Source organism: Capsicum annuum, chromosome 12 (genome assembly GCF_002878395.1).
Source record: "Capsicum annuum cultivar UCD-10X-F1 chromosome 12, UCD10Xv1.1, whole genome shotgun sequence".
In the NCBI taxonomy this organism is placed as follows: Eukaryota; Viridiplantae; Streptophyta; class Magnoliopsida; order Solanales; family Solanaceae; genus Capsicum; species Capsicum annuum.
Window position 1 is genome coordinate 218,082,296 of NC_061122.1, and position 13,689 is coordinate 218,095,984.

The 13,689-nt window shown below is 31.2% G+C and overlaps 1 protein-coding gene across 1 annotated transcript; it reads right to left on the minus strand.

Annotated features, from left to right (window-relative positions):
• Positions 1-9,929: 9,929 nt before the first annotated feature.
• LOC124889440 lies at positions 9,930-11,526 on the minus strand. Its single transcript, XM_047401152.1, has 2 exons — positions 10,589-11,526; positions 9,930-10,162 (listed from the first exon to the last, which is right to left on the minus strand). Coding segments are annotated over exons 1-2 (372 nt in total). The 5' UTR covers positions 10,959-11,526; the 3' UTR covers positions 9,930-10,160.
• Positions 11,527-13,689: the final 2,163 nt, after the last annotated feature.

Consider the following 13,689-nt stretch of genomic DNA (forward strand, 5'->3'; position numbering starts at 1 on the left):
TATGAACAAGACTCACTACTTAAATTATTTTTTAAGGTTTAACAAATTATATTCTAAAATTATTTTAGACATCGTGAAAAAGTTCAACTTGAAATTATTTTTGAATGTTGTGGACTGTGGATAGATGATTGTTTGTAGATGTTTGTTTCTCCCTTCATTTCAAAATTAAAGACCTATTTTTTGTTTTTATTTATTTAAAAGAATAATTTTTTTTTATAATAGTTTAGTTTCAACTTTCCACGTATCATGCTTAGAGCCACAAGATAAAGAAAATTTTGGTATATTTGACATAACTTTGATTTATGATCATAAGACACAAATTTTTTCTTTATTTTCTTATACTCTATGTCAAGTTAAAATGGACCATTCCTTTTGAAATGAAGGGAGTGATATATTTTTTTATTTCCTTATTACTCTACTAAATAATTTACTATAACCAAATGTGCAAAGAAAAAAATTAATTCATACTTGCCTGTGGATTTCATTTGAATAAAATTAAATTAAAAATTTACCACTTATAAAAGGAAATAGAAATGAATATTATGTATTAGAACTCACAAAAAATATTTATAGAAAGTTGTAAAGAATACTATGGTGTCCACGTAAGATATTATACAACTTTGAAATATGATTGACATTTACAAAAAAAAAAGATTTTCTTTTGTCATTCAAAATTAATGTACAAACATTGAGTCTTGCAAAGAGATGAGGCTTCTACAATTGTGTTAAGTATTAGCATGAAATGACTATATTGCCCTTAGTCGTCCTCTAACCCACCTTTCTATAATATATATATATATATATATATATATATATATATATATATATATTATATCGGTTTGATTTGAGTTTGGTTTGACTTTTTTTTGTTAACACTAAACCAAACCAAGAATGGTCGATTTTTTTTTTCAAACGTCAAATCAACCAAATCGAATCATAAGTCGATTTTTTTTCTCAATTTGGTTTGATTCTTCGGTTTGGTTTGACTTGATGGTTTGATCTGTACACCCCTAGACCAGAGCATAGAATAAGCAAGAGGAAATAGAACTCCAAGAATTTAACATATAGAAAAGTTTACATCTTTACACCAAAGTTACAAAGTAGCAGCTACATATTTAGCCACTCAACTACTGAAACAACATCGTTCAAAGGGGTGGAGGCTGGATTTTCATCATCTTCGGTATATACACAACAAAGAGAATTTTTGACCTTGTATATACGTATACAATATGGATTTTTGACAAAGGGGGTCCAACTGACCCCTTCTACCTACACAAGGTAGGGGTACATACACTCAATCCTCCTCAGACCCCACTTGTGGCTTGTGGAGTTACACTTGGTATGTTGTTGTTGGTTCGAGTGACCCGCTTTCGCCTCTCTAACTATACGTCTGGATCTACTAATGAATAGAAAATTTACAATTTTACACCAAAGTTACAAAGGTAGCAGGTAGATATTAACCAATACAAACTACTGACCACTATTAGTGGAAGTTGGATTTTCATCAAGGGTGTTCATCATCTACAATATACACATAAAACAGCTTTTGACCTTATAATATGACATATGAATTTTCGCCAATGCACAACCTCTACTTATCTCTGGCCCTAGCTCTACTAATGAAGTAAACGACAAGAATAAACAATAGGACATCAAACTTCCATGAAAAACAAGCAAACAAACAATAAAAACCCAAGCCAGCAAACCTTAGCACTTCCTAATAAACCCAAACAAAATTACTGATCAACATTAGCAGAAGCTGTATTTTCAGTAAGACGTTCATCGTCTACAACATACACATAAAAATAATTTTTTAAGCTTGTATCCTAAGAACCAGAATAAATATAACCATTACAAATAGCCAAGCAAGAAATACTGTCAGTATGCTGATCTACTAGAAGAAAAAGAGGAACAAAACAAAGGATAAGTCAAAAGCATATTACAAATATAGATTAGGATAGCAAGTGATAATACCGTGTCATTCAAAGTTCGACCACAAGTTGCAAGTGAATAAAACCACTCCTTTAGGTTTCAGTGGAGAGACTTTACTTTTCATTGGAGAAACAGGAGTAATTTCTTATTCATCATGCTGGAAAACAAAGAAAGAATTAAAATTTATAGAAAAAAACAACCAAAAGGTAATAAAGAAAATGAAAAGCTAGATCTTACAAATATCTCAATAACACAAGTTGTTGAATCAACATTCACAAACTTCGTAGTTGCATCAACATCAGAAATCACGTCTATTGTATCATTTTTAATACCATCAAGCTCCTGTTGAAAATCACAAAAGCATTATACAGAATTAGTTTAAGCAAACAATCATGTAAATTGGAATTTGAGACACTTACCGATCTCTCAGCTTGAGTATTTTTACATCAGGAGATGTTGGCAAACTAGAAGAGGCTGCAAACACACTAGAAATAACATTGTTGATTATTGAATCAACATCGCCACAGTTCTTTGTTTCATCAATGTTATCCTCATCAAATTCAGTACCACCAAAGTCCTATTGAACAACATAAACAAGTTCTGCATCAGCTTTAACAAATAGACTAGTAGAACAATTATCGTTTTTTCTTAGTGATAAGAAGTCGTCTGTCGTTGGAGATATGTTACTCGACCAAATGACTTTGTTAGGAAGTCTTGCCTCATCTTCTGAAGGTTTATTAAAAAGCAATTTGGTTTGCAGATATATTACTGTGTACAATGGTTCCTACTTATAGTTTGACATTAAGGAAATATTTACAAATATCACAACCTTTTCCAATTTATGATGATGTTGCAGAATTATGGTTTTCTGTTGGGCAGACTTATCGTGTCATACTTTTTCAAAATTTGATTTTTTATCGAGCAGAATTATGGTCGGCTTACCTGCAGCTCAGAATAAGGAGAAAATTTTGAGAACTCTTCTACCAAAGAAAAAGGTAGAAGATCTTCAGCTCCCACATTCTTTTCCTATGAGGGAGAAGAATCAATATGAGAAAAAAAAAAGCATATGTAATAAAGCTGACAATCAAAATAAGGTATAGTTGAAGAAGAACAATTAGGAGCTAGACGCATGTATTACCAAATCTTTCTTCCTAGAAACCTAGGAAATTGATTTGCTCAAAAGTGCCATTATAACATCTCAAATTTTTAAACCAGGCGTCCAAATAATTGAAAGGAATTCCGTTTGGGGTTTTAGCTATTTTTCATCTACAACTAAGCTGCATGAATATTTGTTGGAACCCAGCTTGTCTTTCACTCATGTTTTTGGCCATCTCCTTTATCTGTGTGTAAGTGTCACACCCCTTTTTTGCTCGAGGGAGCCGAGTTGAAGGGTTTTTCCAATTAAAGTGACGGTATTGAATAGGGATTATTTTATTTACAGAGTCGTCACTTGAAATTGAGTTATGGTGTTCCAAGTCACCTTATTAAATCCCTAATCAAAAGAAAATGACTCTTATTATGATCTGCGAAAACAAAAGACCGGGTAAGGAATTCTGCTGACCGAGAGGAAGGTTTAAGGCACCCCTCGAGTCCCGTGGTTCTAGCACGGTCGCTTTATTGACTTATCTTAACTTAAATTATTTTAATAAATTATGTTAAGGCCTAAAATTGCTCATTTTTAATGTTTAAAATTATTTTTAAAACTCTTATTTTTAATCGATGAAAAATTATTTTTTATGAAAATATTTGTCAAGGTGTATTTTTACATCTTTGAATTTAAAATATCTCAAAAGATATGTATGCCACATTCTTAATTGAGATGAACATATTAAATATATATGCTTAAAATTTGTTTTAATATTAAAAACTTTGATATAAAAATTTTATAACTCACAATAATTTTTTATTCGAAATGCTACTTTATCTTATCAATATATTAAAGCAAGATTCAATTAAAATAATTAATTAATTTAATAACTAAATTCTATTTATAACAATGAAATAAAAAATAAATAAAATAATAAAATAAACAATCTATTCTTACTATTTTGGACATAATGATACAACAGTACTAGTTTTCATATAAAATGTTAAATAATATTCCCTAAAACAAACAACTGCTCAACTAATCAACCTAATTCTATAAGAAAATAAAATAGAAATAAACAGTATTTACTCCTCCGCTTTAACTCTCGTTTGTTTGCCGTTGTAGGGCTGCCAGTGACGCTATGACAGAGATGAGAAGGAGAGTAGCTATCCGACGTAAATTTGACTGGAATAAAGTCAGCGATGCTATTTTTTGATAAATTTTACCATAACAATGACCAAATAATGGTCGTCGTTGGCCGGATCTAATTTTTTATTGGCTTTTATTTGGTGAATTTGGATGGATTACCGGCGGAATATCTTTACCGGTGAGAAAGAGAGAAGAAGAAGGAGACCACGGCGGTGCAACTAGGCTTCGCCGACCGATGGTGAAGGTAGGTGACAGTGGCGATGGTTTCAGGGAGGTTTCCGGCGACGTTGATTCAGTCAAAAGTCCCGGAGTTAGGGAAGAGAAAAACGACACAGGCGCAGATGTTTCCGGCTGGTGGGTGGCAGTTGGGTCATTTTTCTGTCAGTTTCTGGCAAGAAACTCGCCAGAAAATTCAAAAATATGAATTTCTCTCTTCTCCGTTCAATTTTTTATTTTTCCTCTCTCTCTCTTGTTATCCTCTCTCATTCTGTGTGTAATGTAATTTTTAATATATGGCGTTATTGCGTGTGAAGTGTGCGTAGTATTCTCTATAATAATAGAAAGAATAAAATAGAGTGTATATGTGATGTATTCACTGATAGTGGCTAATTATTTTTAATGCATGAAGATGTTATCTTTTATAGAATATGTATGCATGTAAATATGATAGATGCATGATGTGTTATTGTCGGTGCAATAAATTCCTTTTTTTTTTGTTTAACTTGATATTAACAGTTTAGCAAATAATATTTTAACATTCGATCATTTGCATATAAATATATATATATATTCTTTAACTTGAATGCTAAACAATATTCAAAATCACTTTAACATTCAACTTCATACTTTTCACAAAAATTTTACATTATAAATGGTACAAAATTTGAAATAGAACCCGTTAATGTATTAAGCGAAATTCAAACGTCGTCACCGGAAATATTGATCCCACTTCAACTTTTCTTTCTCTCTTTTAACGGATGTTTTTTCTTCTGATGATTTCACTTTCTTTTTTTTTTAGCTGGTTACTGATGTTTTTGTCTGATACGGTCTCTAGTGATCATGTCCTTCATTTCTAAGGGGGAAAGTCCATAAAAAGATGAACTTTTTTGGGGCGAACAGTTTTTTTTTTATTGAGGGGAGGTTTTTTCAAAAAAAAAAAACAAATAAAGGAGGGATCATTTGAAATTCAAATTAAATTTTTTTTATTCTAATAAAATATAATACTAATAATAAATCAATAAATAATATAATAAAAATAATAAATATAAATAAAATAATAATTAATTTTATATTTAAAAAAACACAATAATAATTTATAAATATACAAAAACAAATATAATAAAATAATATTAAAACTATCAATTTATTTATCAAAATTTATAAAAGAAAAACATATATTTTAAATTTTTATATTATTTTTAAAATAAAAATAAAAATAAAAATAATATATGATTAAATATAATATAAATATTTAATATTGCTAGACAAGTTAAAATTTAGGGAGGATCAAAAATCACGTGTCTGCATGGAGGTAAGAGGTTGATCTTGCCGCTCCACAAGACTTTTCTCTGGAAACTTTAGGGGGTTTTCCATGAGATCAGGACACGGAGCAATCTGGACTAATACAGGGATTAAAACCTCACTTCTTTTCATAATTTTTATATTTCTTTGAGACTCTATCATGATCCCACGATCAGCCAACTATTGTCACTAATAACAAAGTAGAATAGCTGATTGCAACTTCTGTGGGTAGAACTACCAACATGAAACTTAATGTCAAAATCAAAGATAAAATGTATTGTTCATGAGAGAGTACAAGGAACCCTATTTTCTTTACAAAGATGGTCTATCCATGTATTGTTCATGAGAGAGTACAAGGAACCCTATTTTCTTTATAAAGATGGTCTATCCAAAAATGTTTGTGTACCAAAAATTGCAATTTCTGATCCAATATGGGCAAATAGTAGCTATGAGATCAGACGAGGACCAAAATAAAATAAAAGAAAGAACTAAGTGCTTCGTATAGTTCAATCAAACGAGAACAAGAATATCTTTATGATGTGGTTCAACATCTTTGTGTTTTACAAATACTCAATGGACTGATAATATAAGGACTGGATTACCTGATTCTTTGCCTATCTTATTTCTTCCATGTTTAGAGGCCCCAAACTAGTGACTCTTCCTTCTGCGGCTTCTTTTTTCTTATCTGAATGACCTTCTGCATTCTTCCCTTCTTCAGCTAGCCACTTCTTTTCCTATGAGGAAAAAGAATGATTAAGAGAACAAGAAAATATGCGTAATAAAGCAGACAACCAAAAAAGGTAAAGTTGAAAAAGAACAATTGGGAGCTAGACGCATGTATTACCAAATCTTTCTTCCTAGGAACCTAGGTCACCCAACTGATAATAGAAGGAACCCAATCGATGCCTTCAAACTCGAACTCCCCTATTTTGGCTCAAACCCGCATGTTTTTTTTCTATTTTTATGAATTTTTTTTGTGACAGTTGTTATTGTTGTGTGTTGGAGGAGGTGGCGTTTGGCGAAGAGGTGGTTGTCAGCTTTTTCCAGAGCCACGGTGATCTCGACAGCGATGAAAAGGGGTCGGTTTAGGATCAAATTGGTCAAATTTTTGTAGTATTTCATTTTCTGGTGAAATTTCACTAGAAAAAACCAGTGACCGATCTGTTTTCTTCCCCCTTTTCTACTATTTTTCTGTTCACATCCTCTCCCTCTATTTTTTCTCTCTTAATCCCCTGTATCTCCAATGGTCTGTGTGTATATCAGTGTGTGGGTGTGTGCAAATCAGTGAGGATGAGTGATTATTGTGAGTTGTGTATTTCAGTCCCTCTAATGGTGTATGGGTCAGTGTGTATATATCTGCTTATGTGTGTTTGTATTTGAAAAATGGAGAATTTGAGTGTAATCTGTGAGTATGTATTGTTATTGTGAGGTCTGTGTATATATTGTTCTCCCTCAACCCGTTAAAAGGCACCCCCCAAGAAAACGTGAGAAGGGGTAGGGATAGAGGTAGGGGTGGGATAGAAAGTTGTTATTTTTGTTAAGGGTGAGGTGTCCAAAGTTGTTATGAATTTGTTGGATTTGTTATTTGGATTCTTGTGGTGGAAGTATTAAATGAGTGAGGGTGTGTGGTACGTGAGGATAAATAGGTAAATTCAACTTTCGAGAGGGACAAAATTAGGTGTCTACCATGTGTATAGTATCTGATAGGCATGATAGCATATTAAAAGGTGCTGTAATTATATATTCAAATGTGGCTCACTGTATATACATCTACCATCTATGGAATAACATCAAGGGTAGGTTTAAGAAAAACTGAAGGCAATTAAAGGGGATCTTCTTTACAATGGCCAGAACATACATAAAGGCAGACTTTGATCAACTTATGAAAGACATTAATAAAATTGATAATAGGGTAAAGGAGTATCTGTTTGACATTGGCTATGAAAAATGATCCATAGCTCATTCCCATGTCAACAGGTCGATGGTCATGACTTCAAACATAGAAAAGTCCCTAAATACATCAAATAGAGAGGCAAGAGACCTGCTAATAAAAAAAATGCTATAATTCATGATGGATCTAGTCATGAGATGGAATAATGAACATAGACAACATTCAAAAGCAACATTGAATTGGGAAACCAATACAACATAATAATGAGGAAAAATCTCATTCTGCCAGATAAAATGAAGGTATAACTTCTTATTTCTACTTCACAGAAGCTTACATGTTCTAATGTGCCACACTATTTACTAATATATTTGTACATTGCAGGTGATGGATTCTACTCACTATTCTTATGTAGTGATTTATGAAACTGTAAAACGAAATATTGTGTGCATATGCAAAAAAAGATTCTCCTGTCTATAATTTTAAGTAGATGACATATCTTGTCCACACGCTATGGCGGTGCTAACTTACACGCATATGAATTTACAAAGCTATTGTGCTCCATATTATACAAAATAAAAATTTTTGACAGCATATGAACTTTCAGTTATACCACTTCCTAATGAAACAACTTGGCACATTCTATCAGGGATATCAGCTAATATAGTACTGGCACCAATATGAAAATCAAATCAGGTAAATCAAAAAATAACAATCGAGGAAAGGACATTATGTACTACTTTAAGCAACAAATTTCATGTAGGTGGTGCGGAAAATCAGGACACAATCAAAGAACATGTGAAAATGCTCCAACAAGAATCTAGTAAGATGCTGCTACAAGAATACTTTTATGTTTCTCATTTTTTCCTTGAAAAAAGACTATTTTTTTCATAGTAATGTAATAGACTCTGCTACAATGATATTATTTTACTTCAAAAACAACACTTTCAATTTATAAAATAATGCTTACGTCTTTTTTATGGTGAAATTATCTAATTTCAATTTCATTCGTACTCTAAATATAGAAATCTTTATATTATGGAGTTTCATTCATTTTAGACACATTCTTTGGTGATGTGCACTGATCAACTCCTCTGAGTTGGGGGGTATAATTTTTCTTCTACAATATCTAAAAAAAACTACATATCATTGGTGTCAATCATTTAGAATACCTATATATAGTTTGAATATATATAGGTATTAGTATTTGTTTTTTGAATTTTTCGCACATTTTTTAAAAACAAATTTAACAACTTAATCATAAGAATAGTCATCTAAATTATTTCACTTTATTTTTTATTTAACGTCTTGCTTAATTAACACTTTACAAATTAAAATAGTAAAGGTAGATTTATACTGCACTGATATAAATCATGTGCCAATCATGTATAGGACCTCTATATGGTTTGGATATAAAACCAAAATTAATTAGTGAATGCATAACACCTCTATTTATTGAATATAATTTATAAAACTACGTTTATAAACTATATAACTACTTTAAGTCAACAATATATAAGTCCTTTATGTGGTTGGGATAAATGTATGAAATTGCATAAATACTGCACCTAAATTGTGTAACTACTGTATAGAAACTGAATCAATGTTGCATATAAACTATGATCAAAATAAACTAACAGATGCACTTCTATTATCTTTTCATAAAATCAAAAATCACTTGTACAGAATTGTATCAAGTGCCAAAACATATAGTATTCAGCATAACATTTCACAATAAGAATCTCCAGTGTATCAACACAAAAAATAAAAAACAACACTAAGCATTTCAACACTAAACATATATTTCACATCTATGCTTCAAAGATATTCCTAACTAAATTTGTTGTACACCATCATTTTTCTTCAACAATCGACCGGTATATTCATCTTCACTAACTGTACATTGCCTTTATTTCTTCTTTCCATAATTCCACAGCAACACACCATACCAAATTCAAATAGAATCAATATCATCTAGGTGATTAGAAATTTCAAGACCATCAAGAAAATACTGAGCAAACGCAACAATAAATACACACAGTCCCTGCAACATAATACATCATCTGTATAATTGATATAAATTATTTTAAAAAGAGTAATTGAATGTGCATTCAATATATTACGTGTTGGCTTGAGTTGACAGTCTATCAACAATGCGAATATCAAAAGAATTAGCCACTAGAAGTTCATCACTCCTGCTTTCCCAAAATTCAATACAAAAAAGAAAGTGTGGAATTAACTCTGAATACGCTGCAACTGATTTCTGAACACGAACGGCATACCTTGCACCATGCATTGAATCATACATATATGCAAGGATCTTTAAAACACAGTCTCGCCAAAATCCAGTGAAACTCTTAAACAAGATTAGTTGAAAAAAGAACGTTGTCAATGCTATTTCATGGAACATTGCATCTCATAAAAAATTCAAGAATGTACTTAACAATTTGATGCTCTTGACTGATAAGTGTTACATCTCTACTGTTCTCCATAAATCTCTTATAGAAAGTCTGAATCAAGCAGTTAAATCGACAATCGATGGTTGTAAATTTAATTGAACCACCAACAGGCCCGTATTTTGACTTCTGTCGCAAATAATAAAAGCTAACATCAATATGTTGAAAATACAAAGAATAAAATCATGTTAAAATGCTAAAAATGAATAGAAAATACTAATTAAAATATAATAAATACGAACCACTTATATAACATGCATCATATACAAAAAAAAACAGTATTCCAATTAGTTTATCCTATCAAGTACAAACATAAAAACAATATAGCCTACTTAACTAACAAATTCATTACTTATTGAATCGGTTAAGGGTATTCCTAGATATGCCAATATGAAGAACCACTCTTTCATTTTAACGGTATCAACTCCATAGTCAAACTGTTTTGGAAGAGCATTGACAGAATCTAAATAAACAGGCCTGTGAAAAATGTTACAAAAATTATAATATATAACAAAATAAAGTGAAACTAAAAGAAACTAAAAATAGAAAACTTACATTTGCTTAACGCGCAATGATCTGGCAACAAACATGTAAATCGTAATGTCATTTTCATACCATCAATTCGCTCTGCAATATTCTTCACAAAAGAATGCTTTATAGAGAAGAGGCGTTTACTTGGCTGAGCATTCTCTATACACTTAGATAATTGACCTTCAACTTTGCCACCACCAGAATTAAATTTTGACAAAAATGACGATTCACATACTGTTGATGGCTTACGTAATTGGAGAGGAATAACAGGTGTTTCATACAACATAACAACAGAAGCAACCACCATATTTTTCTCAATTTCTTTAACATTGTCACTTGCATTTGCATCAACCTTTGTAACGTCATCACATACTATACCAGTTGCATCAATCATTGCAACACTCTTATCAGGTTGAGTGAACTTGGAGATTTTAGTGTCTTATATTTCTGACCAATCAAACTCATTCTGGCTAAGCACTACCACATCACCTTTATTTTGTGTTTTTTTATCACAAAACGATTGAGTAAATTTAAACACTTCAGAATTAGTAAAATTAGATCAATCACTATCAACCTGACTATTTCTACCCTCCCCTATAACCTTATTTTCACCTGAGCTTTGTGTGAACTTCAAAAAATTAAAATTTAGAAAATTCTTTCAAGCACCATCTTTAAAAGTTTTGTCTGCAGACTCAACATCGACATAACCAACTACACAATCACCTACAAAATCAACTTTCTCTCCAACGTCATCCACCAAATGATCAAATACATCACCACCTACAAAATCTATTTTTTTTTTATCATCCATCAAATTGTCAATTATATGATCCACTTTCGGTGCAACAATATTTTGTTGTCCAACATTAGGTGGATCATCAACTTAATCATCACCTATACCATCAACATTAGGTGTATCATCATCTTTTTTTCTTTGAGATGTCACCATTTGATGTAGCGAGCTGTAGAAAAAAATTTGTAAAATAATTACAATAGTGTATATAAGTTTTGTTAAGAAAATAGAAAAAATTTAGGAAAAGAATACCTTATATTCATTCTTTATATGTAGAGATCGAAAAATCAATTTAAATGAGGATTTCATAAGCTTCTCCATCGAGGAAATCTTTTTTGTTAACTAAACATAAAAAGACAAAAGTCAAAACATTAATTAACAAAAATACACAAATATTAATAAAAACCTTCCACATACCATTTTAACATCACTTCTCAGAAGTTTCAATTCATTATCAGAGTTCAAATGACTACAGTCTAGTTTATTGGTACCAGCCAAATCACCAGAGTTCACAATCGCATCCACGAATTTGAAATCAGGTAATTGAAGTATTGATTTTTTAAGAATCGATGGCGTAATGTTACTCAACGCTACCTGTACATACAAAACAACACTCAACATTTAAAAAGCACATAAGCATTTCACAAAATATGTATACATTAAGTTTCAAAACAACTATGTACCTACTCTTGCCTAATATCAAAAAATGCAGGCTTGACGTCCTTGTATGTTGGTCTATGCTTTACAAACCAATTAAGTATACGTGGCACACTATTGCCAACTCGATCTGCAAGATGGTCATCGGCATAAGGACAACATTCATAAAATCAACACTGAAATACTAAGGAGAAATCAACACAATGATGCATAGTTTTTCTCTGATAAACCTTAGATTTCATTGACTCCAACATCAGACGAAAAGATAATTTTTCCCAAGAAAATATTTCGTAATTCCCAATACAACCAATAAGAAATTATTCTTTGTTATAACATCAACATACGTGATAGAAAAAAGAAATGTATGAATAAAGAACAAAATAGTAATTTATAAAGCATCTTCATCACATCGCCACCTTTTTTTCATGAAACACTCTTCTAAATCAAGCTTTGTGACCTTGAACTTACCTGAAAAATACAACTCCATCAGCTTACTTCGTTGACTAAGAGCAAACTCATTATTGTAATTTTTAGTACATTTTAAGCCACTAATTATAACAAACTCTTGTCAGTCAAATCCTAACGTAATGTTATTCACTTTAATCCGTTTCATCATCTCTCTCACAAATAAGTTTCCTAAGCAACATTTCATGAATAAGTTGATTTTGAGGAAAAACACTTGGTAAAGATAAGAAACACCCAAAGTAATTATTCTTAAACAAATCAAGTTGCTTCTTATCCAACTTAAATTTCAAGGCAGGCACAATACCACTGTTTGTGTGCATACTGAGCTGACACTTGTAATGATCAACTGGACCAAGAAACAAATTCCAAACCTACAATAAGTACGTGTACTTTAAGTTCTAAATATTTCAAAAAGCTATATATATATTACTCATACAGTATTCATTACTACACTGTTACAAATTCTATATAGTAACAATACATATATTCAAATTATACACATTATTTATGTAATGTTGATACACAAATAGTAATAACATCACATATCTCAAAATTATGCAGCCACTATACAGTAAATTACACAAACATCTCAGCTCTATATATTTCATATACAATACTGACACATGTTATATACAACAATAACCCACATATCCCAAACATACACAAATTCTACACAAAAATTATAATATCTATCATACATAATTAATAGATAGAACGCACACACAATGTACCTCAAAATCAGATAATTTGAGTATTTTTCTCTTCTAATGAACAAAAATCCTTTTACCTCTTTTTGAATGATTCAGCATCATCTTTTTCATCATTTGATCGATTTTTTTTTATATATATATTTTGGAAGGCACAAGAGGACCTCCTTCATCATTCACACCAATCTTTTCTTTTTCTTTAGATAACTTACCATCATCTTCATTATTTTTTAAACGACTCAACAGGATCTACTTCATCACTCACACTTATATTTGCCTTTTTTTAGCTGATTTTTTTGTTCCGGCATTGATGGATCACCTAATACTTTACCTTGAGACTAGTAGTTCGACTAGGAGTACTAGTTTGAGATATATTTCTTGCGGCAGACGGTGAATGACTCTGAGATCGAGTCATTCGACCATATGCAGTACTAGATATTTCTGCATTTTTTCTAACACATTAGGTGAATGAACATTCTTCGAATCCTTCAATTGAACATCAC

Coding starts and splice junctions, on each gene's coding strand:
- LOC124889440 (XM_047401152.1), bottom strand. CDS start 10,958: ATGATTGATGCAACTGGTATAGTATGTGATGACGTTACAAAGGTTGAT.